This window comes from Musa acuminata, chromosome BXJ3-5 (assembly GCF_036884655.1).
Source record: "Musa acuminata AAA Group cultivar baxijiao chromosome BXJ3-5, Cavendish_Baxijiao_AAA, whole genome shotgun sequence".
Taxonomy (NCBI): domain Eukaryota; kingdom Viridiplantae; phylum Streptophyta; class Magnoliopsida; order Zingiberales; family Musaceae; genus Musa; species Musa acuminata.
The window spans coordinates 6,787,714-6,800,903 of record NC_088353.1 but is presented as its reverse complement, the minus strand read 5'-3'; the positions used below and the strand labels follow the sequence as shown (position 1 = coordinate 6,800,903).

The 13,190-nt window shown below is 34.7% G+C and overlaps 1 protein-coding gene across 1 annotated transcript in view; it reads left to right on the top strand.

Moving 5' to 3' along the window:
• LOC103984945 (UDP-glucose:glycoprotein glucosyltransferase) overlaps positions 1–13,190 on the top strand; it is a 33,118-nt gene that overhangs the window by 19,394 nt on the left and 534 nt on the right. The window contains exons 23-35 of the mRNA XM_009402529.3: positions 1,869–1,970; positions 5,096–5,243; positions 7,665–7,852; positions 7,991–8,079; positions 8,152–8,498; positions 8,579–8,671; positions 9,937–10,001; positions 10,840–10,942; positions 11,058–11,216; positions 11,326–11,466; positions 11,582–11,625; positions 11,720–11,834; positions 12,971–13,123. Coding sequence (XP_009400804.2) covers positions 1,869–1,970; positions 5,096–5,243; positions 7,665–7,852; positions 7,991–8,079; positions 8,152–8,498; positions 8,579–8,671; positions 9,937–10,001; positions 10,840–10,942; positions 11,058–11,216; positions 11,326–11,466; positions 11,582–11,625; positions 11,720–11,834; positions 12,971–13,123 — 1,747 coding nt within the window. The remainder of the gene's footprint in view (positions 1–1,868; positions 1,971–5,095; positions 5,244–7,664; positions 7,853–7,990; positions 8,080–8,151; positions 8,499–8,578; positions 8,672–9,936; positions 10,002–10,839; positions 10,943–11,057; positions 11,217–11,325; positions 11,467–11,581; positions 11,626–11,719; positions 11,835–12,970; positions 13,124–13,190) is intronic.

The window sequence follows — 13,190 nt, the reverse complement described above, 5'->3', positions numbered from 1 at the left end:
TAACCTGTGGCATTATAAAGTCCACCTACACCATGGAGGTAGATGGGCACTGAGATAATATGATAAATATGTTTGTGAAATAGTTTGGATTTCCATTCTTCCAGTATTATTTTAGTTTTGTTTGGAAGAGGGATCCAGCCCAATTTTGCATGCTTGTCAGGTATGTGCAGGATTCCTAAATATTCAAAGGGAGGTTAGAGGCTTGATAATTGAACATCAATCTTCACACATTTCCTCAATGTTAGGACCTAGATACCATGATTTTGCATTTATCAAAGACAATGGCAAGCCAGAAAATTTTAGTATAGTGCAACTTCATGTTCCATTAATTGACCTTCATCAATTGATGAGAAAATCAACATGTTATTCGTGAACTAGTCCATGGTTTCATGAAGAGATCCCATGGATACTGGACACCTAATTCAGCCTGCTAGTTGTTAAGGTAAATGGACATTCACTACTAGAATGAAGATTAACGGATAAAATGGTTCTTCATTTGTTAGGCCTCATATATGGGAAGAAAATTTTGGTAGACTCATTATACAATGCCCAGCAAACCAAAGATTTAGTCAACTGCATGCAGAGAGTTCTAACAATACATATATCCCACAGTGGATATAGTTGTTCCCTCTACACTGGAGATGCTACCTCTGGCTTTAAAGATGTTGAGAATGAAATCTCAGTATAACTTATTAAAGTTTCTCAAAATCCACCACTCCTTGCACATACGTGGATTGTTGATCTGAAACAATCAGCAACATCTATTCTTTCAGAAAAGCCAATTATACCAGATAAAGGAGTTGGATGAGGGGCTTAGTGAACTTGTTAGTAGGAACTTTGTGAATACCTTACAAATATAGTTGATTAGGCTGGTCGGCCTGTAAGTGTTAGATGACAGAGTTATTCTCCATCTTAGGAGTAAAGGGTAATAAATGCTTGATCTAGTTTCTTAATTGAGTTGGATCCATCACAGAACCCTTGGAAGATTCGGTAGATCATGAATCGTCTCCAAGAACCCTTGGAAGATCTTCATGCTTGTTAGAAGCCATTAGGTCCTGGGTTTCTGTCCTAGATCAACAAGAAGACCAATGCTTTAATTTCTTCTATTGAGAAAGGTTTTCTAGATTAGCAGCGAGGCTGAATTCTGAGGGTAAGTTTCTCACTGAAACAACTTTCAGTGGGTTTAGGTTAACACCTAGTATTACATCTTATCTGTGATGGCTATATCAATTCTTGTGTCCAGTTAGAGTAATGAGCTAATATGCCCCAAATTAGCTTTTCAATGATTATCTCAATGTACATCTGTATCTTTGAAATTGATGTTTAATTGGACTAGCAAAATCAATCAAGTGTTCTGTATGCCACTGCATTGAGGCTGTTTATCACGGTTTTGTATTGTTTGAAAAATACCAGTTTGTTAGAAATACAAATTTGGTTGTTTGAAGGAATAGTGGTCATACTAAATTGGGAAGCCATTTAGATTGGATAACATCTTATTTGAATGCCATGGTGACGAAAGATAAGTTTCCATCCTTCCAACACTACATAGATCGTTGAACAATTAGATAGACAGGAAGAAGTATGATATCTATTGTAATGAAACAAATAATGTCATGATGTTCTAGCATGATATTTTATAAAAGAATGGAGTATTTCGTAGATTTCTTCTAGATTAGATTGTAATCCTCCCTTTGAACTATGTCTTTTACTTATTCATAATTTCATGATTTACTCTCAATCTTCCATTTTCATATTGTTGTATTTCATTTTTCACTTTGGTAATACCTGGGAATAATCTCCATTGCTTTTATATTTTCCAATTCATAAACTCCCAGTACATACACTTACTCCATTTCCTCTACTTGCAGTAAATTTTACAGTGATCTTATCATGTTAGTTTCCTCTTTGCTGTCTACACGTGAACGGAGTTCTGACAGGGCCCATTTTGAAATTTTGAATGCAAAACATAGGTATGTGCTTTCACTTGTTTTACCTGCAATGATGCTTTCTTACAACATACCACCGTCTTGACTGATGTTTGGCTATCCTTTTTTTGTTTTTGCTACTAAAAGTATAGAAAGGAATTCTAGAATGTGACTTTGACTTTACAGGTATGGGGATATTAGTGTACAATAAAAAACTAGCTACAGACCCATGCTATGCATGCGTCGTTGTAGAATTACAACATTGATAATACTTGTTCCATCGTTCATTCATATATGCAGTTTGGTAAAGCATAGCTAGCTGGTCACCTGAGATCTCTTCTTCCTAACCTAACTAATGAAAAACCCTAACTAATAGATAGAAGTCAATGTTGCATGTCTGTTAGGGATTCTAGATTATAATTTGGCTTGGCAATTATTGCACTTATCTAAAAGTTGGATCAGAGTTACACTTAATAGTTGATAACATGGTACAAATTTATGTTGGATTGTGTATAACATTTTTCGGTTGCTTTAACAAAACCAATTTTTAAGTTCATATTTGTGCACTGCTTTAGTATATTGTCTTTTGTTTTATTTATTGCCAAGGCTTAAGGCATTAAGATCAACATATGAAACTGATCTCGAGCAGAGTGAATCGACCATGTCGGACTGCTATTCATTTTGGCTTAAAGAATAATTTAAACATAAAAAAGAGACAGAAGTATTTATATTTAGTGATAAATGATGATAGATCTACAGAAGGAAAAATTAAAATTTCTGAAATATGAATAGTCTACATAAAGTATACTATGATCAGGGTTCTCAATTTCGATGTGTACTGCTCGATATGAGCAGTATGTATCGGTCCGAGAGAATACCGGTACGCGGACCATCCTCTACCGGGCAATTCCAATGTTTTGACCGGTACCGAGACGTACCAATCGATACTGAGACGTACCGACCGGTACCACCTCGGATTTCGACCGTTACCGAGGCATACCATTGGTACGCCCTAGCATGGTAGGTGAAGATATTTTTAAGATTTTAGGGTGTGCCATCGGTACGCCCTAGCATACCGACGGTATATATCGGTACGTATCGTTCCGAGCAGAGCTCGTTATGCCAATACGGACAAGTATTCAAAACCTTGATATAATGTAAGCCAAACATTAATATGACATAACACACATTCATCCTATATGATCCATAATAGAGGGCCAAACAATATGCATATGCAATTAATAAAGAACATTACAAAGTATCACATATATAAATGTAGGCTTTCATTATTAGCTAATATGTAATACTGTAATAAATATTGCATCCAAAGTATCACAGGTATGGTGAGGCTAATATGAACATTGCAATTCTTCACAAATAATGATGATGTTGAAAGATTGTTCTTTCTATTAATATTATTGTTTGCATCCAAGGTTTTAATTTTTCATATTGTATCACTTAAAAATTATGAAAATTTTTGTTTGTTGCTTTTCAACACGCAACACTTGGTCTTTGTTATTCTGTGAGGTCAGTGGGTCGTCCACTTTTTCTTTAGTCTGCATGGTGGGAGATGGGTGGGGGATGGGCTTTACTTCAATTTGGCCCTATTGGCAGTATTAATGGTTGTATAGATTTTTTAACTAGTAAAAAATTGGCCTTTTATTAATTTGGAGGTATAGTTCATCCTTTCACTCCATTGATCTCATTAGATGCAAAAGAGTTGCTTTGTACCAAACAAACAGGATTGATGTGATTGAAACCATTTCAATTTTTGGGCGTTACACCCCCTTTACCTTCCTCACCTCCTATGCCACTCTCACTCACTCTCTTTCTCAACTACATTCTCAATCTCAATCTCTTGTTTTCTTCGGTAAAAGGCTTAGAACCTCTCTAATTGCCTTCCAAAAGAATCGAGGAAAGAAGGTTGATTTGCATCCCAAAAGGGCTTAAATCTCAAGATCAGATCTAAATCATCTTCAAATCAAGGTAATTTGATACCTAAACTCTAAGTTAATTTTATATAATTAGGTTGAGGAAAATGTTTATTCTTTTATGATTAGGAAATTAAGGGATAATTAAGGGTTAACTCTTCCACGTACACCTAATTAAGGACTGATTAGAGATGATTAAGGGTTCATTCAAGCATGTACATTTTTCTTGATTACGAAATTATCCATTAATTAAGGGGTTATTCTTGCATGTACACATAATTAAGGGCTTCTATATCTCATTTATTGTTTTATGGTCTGAAATTGAGTTTATAGCTGTCTAACATGATTGCATATAACCAGAAAAGGTTTGAAAAAAGGGGATAAAATAGGCATTTTTTTCTTGTTTCCAGCATTATTTAATTTTGTTTTTTGAAATCCAGTGCATATCTGTATATTCTATGCTTATATACAGATAGAAAGATTGAGATGACAATCACACTTGCAGCAATAGGGCAAGAATTAAAATATTCCTATCTATTTGGTCCATTGATTGCACTAAGATGCATGTCATCTCGTGCTAGATGTTGATGTATCATCTATACACTGCAGGATAACTCTTACGAAAGATCCTTGTTCATAGAAGGGGGCCATTGTTGTAGTTGTGATATTTTCTTTCTGGTGCAATGATTCTTAAGTCTCATTGGTTCTTGGTGCTTAGGATTATGGTAGGCGCCTTTGAGGGCTTGAGACCATTTTGGTGCTTGCCCATTTTTTAAAATGTTGCAAAGAGGTGCTCCACTCTAACCTTCCTGTTAAGGCAGTCTTTTGGAGCATGCTTCTTGGTTGCCATTGTAAAATGCAAAGGATAAGCATACTTAATATATATGCATATAAGAAAATGGTCTTTGCAGATTTTGTATTCTGAAGTACCCTCAAGTTGTTGCACTTGTACCATACACATTTTATCTTGTTTGACTTTCTAGTTACAGATGATCATTTGTCATTATTAATTTATTATGGTACACTAATCCTGTACCTCTTTCTCCATAGATATCCATGTGTTCATGTCCACAGATTGATTCTCTTTGCCCATTGTCGTTTATGTAAATAGGTCCACTCTGGATTATTGCCTAATTTTGGAAAGCTTTTTCTGACATTTAGTGATGTAAAGTCTCTTGTTTTTTAGTTCACTAAATGTCAGACATCATTATATTTTCTAATTCCTAATTTCTTTCTCAGCGCTGTCAATCTGAATACTGGAAACTCCAGCATACATATTGATGCTGTAATTGATCCTCTAAGTCCTTCGGGACAAAAGCTTTCTCCACTTCTTCGTATACTATGGAACTGCATTCGACCAAGCATGAGAATAGTCCTAAATCCAGTTGTAAGTTCTTGGCTCTAATGTTGTGTTCTGTTTCATATAATATTCAAGCTCCAGAAGCTGTGAACAAATTAGGTTCCTAAATAGCCAATTGTTTTTTACTGTCTGATACATCTGTATTGTAACAATTAGTTTATGCCGTTATGTGTAAAACTATCTGTCATCAAAAGTTCCTCTTTTTCATTTTCATGTGAAAGTAATGCTAAATGCTACGAAAATTTCTTTTGTGTTCATGTTTTGGATGTATAACTTGTCGGACCAGTATCTGGAATAAAGAAACAATTACATATGTTCATGGTTTTAAGATTTGCACCACGTCATAATCCGTTGGTGTACCAGACCGTTTGACTGTATAGTTTGGTGAAAACATATTAAACAATTAGTTAGTTTTTTGTTGGGGCATTTAGGTGGAATTATGTCATATACTGATTCAATAAAATTCTGATGAGTATGAATACTGGTTTGAAAACCTTGCTATGCAGTACCTTAGTATACTGATTCAATAAAACCATTATGTGGTTAACAACTTTGATGTATTGAAAGCTCTAGTTTAGATTTTTGATATTTGTATCAGGATTAACTAGGGCATTCCAGTGTATATTATTGGGATTTGGGATCAATTGAATTGGCCAGATCAACCAGAACAAAATTCAAAAAAAATAAATAAATCATTGAAAAATCCTGTTAAAATTTTTTTTTACCATCATATTTTTCATAAAATATCTAGTGACATGAGACCAAAAAGTATAAGATAAAAACCTATATAAAATTATAAAGAAATGATTATATATAATTATTAAAAAACATAGAAAATGATGATTATATATACATCGTACAAGATCTTCAAACTAATCTATTTGCAGCTTTGGAGATGGTGATGGATCCATTCTGATCTTGATGCTTCTGTAATTACCATGAAAGTGAACTAATAAATAAGGCAAATGAAAATGAGAACTAAAAGCTATATTTGACATCCATGGAAATTTGTGATTAATCATGAGTTTCATTATACTAATTGTCTTTGCTATGACATTTTTTTCCTAGGAGGATGATGGTCACTCTTTGTCCTCACTTTTCCTCATGTTTTTTTTCTTTGTTTATCCAATAGTGGATGATTTGGCAATAAATAACAATAATATCAGCACCTCCTCTATTTTAAAGAGAGAGTCCTAACTCCTAATTTTCTTTTTTATGTTTCTTTTGTCTTGGCTTCCCTGTTAAATAATCTTAAATGGACAAAATGAGCGAATTATAATTCACTTTGGAACTTTGGTTGATTTTGAACAATTTCTGGCATAGTTGACTACTTGACTTTAGCCTAGCTCAAGGGCTCATGTAAGAGTGTTCCACTGCACATAAACCTCAATGTCTATGTATTATTTTTATACAGAAATGCTAATTATTAGCATATGGAAAATCCTGACAGTTGTTTAACATAGAAATTGGTAGGCATTTATATATATAAAATTCTGATTAGATACCTCATAGTGATTGTATTAATTTCAAAGTATATTGACTGTGGTAATTTGCAAATCACATGTTAGTTTTGTGTATTGTCTTAAAAAATAAGCATTATGATTATCATATTCTTTTATCAATGTAGAAGTTATTTGGAACTTGGTTATGAAATTTGATATATTCTTGAAAGTTCAAGGAAATGCCATATAATAGTGTGAAATTTGAGATAGGCTTGAAAGCGTAAAAAATTGTCATATGTGTGAAAATTGTTATATGCATGTACTCCTGGTAAACAAATTCAAGGTTTGTGGTCACAAGTTGGCTTGGCTTTTTGTATCTGAGTAACAATTTTGTGTTTTGTGGTATGTTGGAGTTCGCTATGCGGTCCTTGCTTTATGAATCTGATGGCATAAGTTCTATTTTCAGAGAAGGTTTGGTATTCATTAAGCTATTTCGTCCTTCAGAAAGTTTGAGATGTACTTATTTGCCAGCCTAGTTCTTTATAAAAGTTTTCTTTCAGGTTATAATCACAAGTCACAACCATCCTAGAAATAAGAGTGAAATTTGTGTATGTGTCTAAAAACTCTAAAATCTAAGCTATATATTAACAGGCTATTAGACATAATTCGACCCATTTTTTAAGTACATATGGAAAACGGTCACATTGTATTTTCAAGATAAAGTTCAGATAGGTGATGGTAGCAAGTTTAAATAAAAGGTATTTCATGCTCTACTAGAACTTTTTCTGTCTGAATGCTCTCCGTTCTACTTATTGTATATTCATGTGTGAATTCGTCTAACCATTTATGAATAATGTCAATCACCACACCAATCTGTTGATTTTATTTCTTGTTTAAATATCTATATTTCTAGCTCGTATGTATTGCATCTATTTGGTCCTATGAAAGTGCATTTACATAGGAGTACATTGTACAGGACCTTATGTGCGTATTGTATTTTATGCAGAGTTCTCTTGCAGATCTCCCTTTGAAAAACTACTATCGATTTGTGGTCCCTTCATTGGATGATTTCAGCAATGTTGATTATTCAGTAAATGGCCCCAAGGCATTCTTTTCAAATATGCCACTATCAAAGACTCTCACTATGAATCTTGACGTCCCTGAGCCGTGGCTTGTTGAGCCAGTTGTTGCCATGTATGTTGCTTGCCGGTCATATTGTTTTTGATCTTATCTTGTTTCCGTTGTTGTTCCTTTTATCAATCTACAATTATGCATCAAAATACATACTTTCTTTTTCCTTCAATTTGTTATATAGTTTTTTCGTTTCTTTAGCCATGACTTAGACAATATTCTTCTGGAGAACTTGGGCGATTTGAGGACATTGCAGGCTGTGTTTGAACTTGAAGCTCTTCTTTTGACAGGTATAGCTGTCCTTACTATTAAAACATTACATTTTTTAAGGGGTTTCCAGTAAACAAAACATTGTCTTGTAGGGCATTGTGCTGAGAAGGACCATGATCCACCTCGTGGGCTTCAGTTGATTCTTGGTACCCAGAGAGGGCCTCACTTAGTAGATACACTTGTTATGGCCAATTTAGGGTACTGGCAAATGAAAGTTTCCCCTGGGGTATGGTATCTACAGCTTGCTCCTGGTCGAAGTGCAGACCTCTATGCACTCAAAGAAAGTGGAGATGGAAGTCCAGGAAATCGATCTGCAAAACTCATTACCATAAATGATTTAAGGGGTAAACTTGTACACTTGGAAGTAGCTAAGAAGAGGGGGAAGGAACATGAGGAACTTTTGAATGCTTCTGATGATCAACTGCTGGAAAAGAGAAAAGTATGTGGTCTTAATACTTAATACCATCTTAACTTACACTGTAAATTTATAATGCACTTTATGATGTCAACTATCTACAGGAAGGTCAAAATAGTTGGAATACAAATATATTAAAATGGGCATCAGAAATGATTGGCAGCGGTGGGTTGTCAAGGAAGGGAGAGAATAGACTTGTAAGGTTTTCTTTCCTCAGTTTGCTGTTACCGATGATGGTCAGATACTATAACTGGTTTATTGTGCTCTTATCTTGTCTTCTTTGTATTTTATGCTTTATCTTGCTTGTTCTTTTGAGCTTATCTTGCTTGTTGGTTATACAACATTTCACTATATAATTTTACAGCGTGTATCATCTATTAGGCAGGTTTCTTGCTTTATTTTATACTAATTTTGGAGCGCATGCCTAAGTGCCCGAGCACTGGCATGGTCCAAGCACCTCCAAAATCTTCAGGCTGGCAAATTTAATTGGGTGCTGCTTAGGCTGGCGGCCCACCAAATCGATATGATTGAGCTTGAGTTGACCCTGAATTAATTGATTCAGTTCAACCAAGCCAGTGACTACACATAGCTCCTCACCACTGCTTGCGTGCACAACTCCTTGTCATTGCCACCTGCGCTCATAGCTCCTCCTTCCCCCCCAACTTGTGATGACTGATCCCGCGATCACTTCTTTGCAGCAAAACCTATATTACGACCAGGGAGCAGAACACTGCTTCTCCTTGAGTTGCCACCTGCTTCTTGTCAATGATTGGTAGCTCCCCACTTTAGCAGTACCTCCCTCTCTCTTCTCTCTCCTTCCCAGCAGCCACTGAACACACCTCTCTCTCTCTCTCTCTCTTTCCCTTCCCTTCTTCCTTCCCTAGCTGTCGCCACCACCTCCCCTTGGGGACTGATTGGTTCCCCTTAAGTAGATTGGTCTCTGGATTTTTTTTGTCTATCTACTTGACTCTGTTTGTAGGCCTTTAACTTTGGGCTACCTTCTTTCTTTTCGTTCTTCCTCTTTCTCTTCTTCTTTCGACCACCCTCTATCCTCTTTGCTTTTGCTTAGGGCCTCCGGCAGCCCACCTTGTCTATCTTATTAGTAGGGATATTTTAAATATTGAATGCTACGAAATACATGAATTGTCTAATTTTTATTTTAATTATTATATTTCTCTTTAATTATATTTTTGATAATTTTTATATTGATGAGTGCCTTGCTTTGTTTGGGTGACCTCAGGCATCGACGCCTTTTAGTGCATAGCATCTTTCACAACACTTATAGTAATTTTCTCACAAGATCTTTGATGCCCTTGAGCTCAATGATATAATTTTGTTCAATGTGTCTGTCTTATAGCCCCCTTTTATGCGACTTGGATTCTTTTTTGTATATTGTGTTCACTATAAGCTGTACTTCAACAACATTAAGCTATATCAACAATGTTGTGAATTTTCTTCTCAGGATCACAAGAAGGCTGGAAGGCAAGGAGAGACAATAAATATATTTTCAATTGCTTCTGGACATCTGTAAGTACATGATTATAATTATATATATATATATATATATATATATATATATATATATATATATCTGCTGTTCAAATATAGATAGAATTCAGTACTGCCAAAGAAATTTTATTCTTTTTGTTACATCCAAACATAGGAAGACTTATCTTGCCTGCATGAGCATATAAAATATCTCAAGGTCGCACTGTCAGATTTATAACAAATCCCAATGGAATATGGCATTTCCCCACCTTTTGCTGAATCTAGAATATGGCATCTATTACCCAATCTTTCTACTTTATTAATGGACACCATTTCTTGTGAGCTTGTTGCTATGATGCTAGATGTTGCTTCAAGGAATTTCAAAGCTTTTCTAGGTTAAAAACTGGTTATGGACCACATACTAAAATTCAGAAGAGTATATATTCATGTATATGAGGAGTCATTATGGTTTTGACCAATTTTTATTTCCGATGCTTATCTTCAATTCATGACCACTAGGTTGTGGTTTATTGAGTGTATATATAGGCTTGTATCAAGCAAAAATTTCCATCTTAGCTTCACATTGCATTTTGCTTTTTTTTTTTTGTTGAGAAACCTGGACTTGTTTTTGAACAAACTTGTACCTGAAAATTCTGTATCCATTCTTGTTTTGCTACTTTCTATATAGTATCTATACAATGGTTGTTTGGTTGTTCTATTTACAACTGTTGAGAGGGTAATACAAATGGAACACATTTTTCAATCATTGACAATTCTCTTAGGAAGAAGTATGTTTGCTTTCATGAGCTATGAAATTTTAGGTAAAATGCTCTTATTACATTTGTTTATCACAATCATTTTCACTTTTTTTTTCTAGGTACGAGCGCTTCCTCAAGATCATGATTCTGAGTGTTCTTAAGAACACTCAAAGGCCAGTAAAATTTTGGTTTATTAAAAACTATCTTTCTCCTCAGTTTAAAGTAAGTTTGTGTTTATTTTCTTTTTTCTTTCTTTTTGTTCTTGTGCAGTTCAAATACAAAACCTAAATTATTTATAGTATTGGTAACAAACTAACAATATCAATTTCTTATGCAGGATGTCATACCTCACATGGCTCAAGAGTATGGTTTCCAATATGAGCTCATTACATACAAGTGGCCAACATGGCTTCATAAACAGAAAGAGAAGCAACGGATAATCTGGGCTTACAAAATTTTATTTCTTGATGTTATTTTTCCACTTTCACTTAGAAAGGTGTCTATTGCAAATTCTTTAGTTTCTGCATCAAATATTTAAGTGCTTTTATTATTATGGTCTATTCCCTTACTAAGTTATTGGAATCCTCTGGCAACATTGCATTCAGGTAATTTTCGTAGATGCAGATCAAATTGTAAGGGCAGATATGGGAGATCTCTATGACATGGATCTAAAAGGACGAGCTCTTGCATATACACCATTTTGTGACAATAACAAGGAGATGGATGGATATCGCTTTTGGAGACAAGTTGGTGCCATCTTGCTAGTTGTTATATCCGATAATTTGATAAACAATTTTCTTTTAAGAAAAAGATATGGCTATTTTATTAATTAATTTCTTATATGGTTGTAACTTGTTAAAGGGTTTCTGGAAGGACCATTTACAGGGAAAGCCTTATCACATTAGGTAACTTATATTTCATGTCCATCCTGTATCTTTATTTCAGTCCAAGTACTCCTCTTTTTGTAGTTTATCTGATCAATTTATGATGGCCCTACAGTGCTTTATATGTTGTTGATTTGATGAAATTCCGCCAAACTGCTGCTGGAGATACCCTAAGAGTATACTATGAAACTCTTAGCAAAGATCCTAACAGTCTTTCTAATCTTGATCAGGTAATCTTTTGGCTATGTTATCATTTATTTCCTTTGAATATTTATTCTAGATTAGTTATATCCAAATTATTCTGTTGAAGATCATCAAAATTCTGCATTCTGAGATAAGATTGCACCGATCGGACTGATAAAACAAACATAAGTTAAGCTCTCAAAGTGTTTCCATATTATCCACCTTGGAAGACATGTTCCTTTTATGGGTTTGTTCGTCTTGAAGAAAAGAATCTTATACTCAAAAGAAGTCTCACAATGTTTTCTTCTATTTCATCAGTGGAATTGTTAGAAGTAATGATAAAATTCTCAGCTTTAACTAAAGCTTGCTACAATTTTGTTGAGATTTGGTATTTGATTAGAGTGGGTATTTAAGTACCGCTAGAATCAAATACCTCAATGACTAAGAAGGTCAATGAGTTTGTTTAAGCAATAAATTATACCATTATCCTAACCATTTGAGGTGGCTATTTGCTCCCATCATTGAGGTCTAGTGAGGAAAATATCAACAAGGCCCTAGTCAAACTAAGAACCTTCAAATCCTAGTCTTCAAGATCTTCATTTACCTTTCGTACTGTTACTAATTTGAATTGGTGGATCTCGTCTTTTTGGGGCAGTGAGGAAAATATCAACATCTGCATCTCAGTGAAAACTTTTTGGACTTGTTTCCATACTGACTTATGATGTATAAAACATATATTGTGCTTTAATGAATGCCATTATATGACTTTTTCTTTATAAATATCATAACGTGTATCAGCACAATATGCTACTGAATGTTATTTTGGTGGGGTTATAATTAGTGATGGAAGTTGGTTATGAGACATCCATCACATCCATATATGCACATGACACATGACCAAAGTAACAAGTTACATGGTGAACAGAAATTGCAATCCCTCTTTGCCTCCAGTATTTGCTGAATATAAGGTTTTAAATTATCTATGCAAGGTCATGTTAAACACCATAGTCCATCTTTAATGTAAAGTTGTAAACTAGCTTTCAGATACTCCTATAAACAACCTCCGCTTGCAAGAATGCTTAACCAAAACCCTGTGCTGGGCCAGTCTCTTCCCTTATATATGATTATGTTTCTGATTAGCTTGATACCAACTTAGACATCATTTACCTCTGGATTTTTCTAGGATCTTCCAAACTATGCTCAGCACACAGTGCCCATATTCTCTCTTCCCCAAGAATGGCTATGGTGTGAATCTTGGTGCGGAAATGCAACAAAGGCAAAGGCAAAGACAATTGATCTCTGTAACAATCCAATGACAAAGGAGCCAAAGCTACAGGTTAGTAATTTAGCAAATTTAATAAGTTTATAGATTCACCCGTCAGTTCCTTTTTCTTATCCTGGTG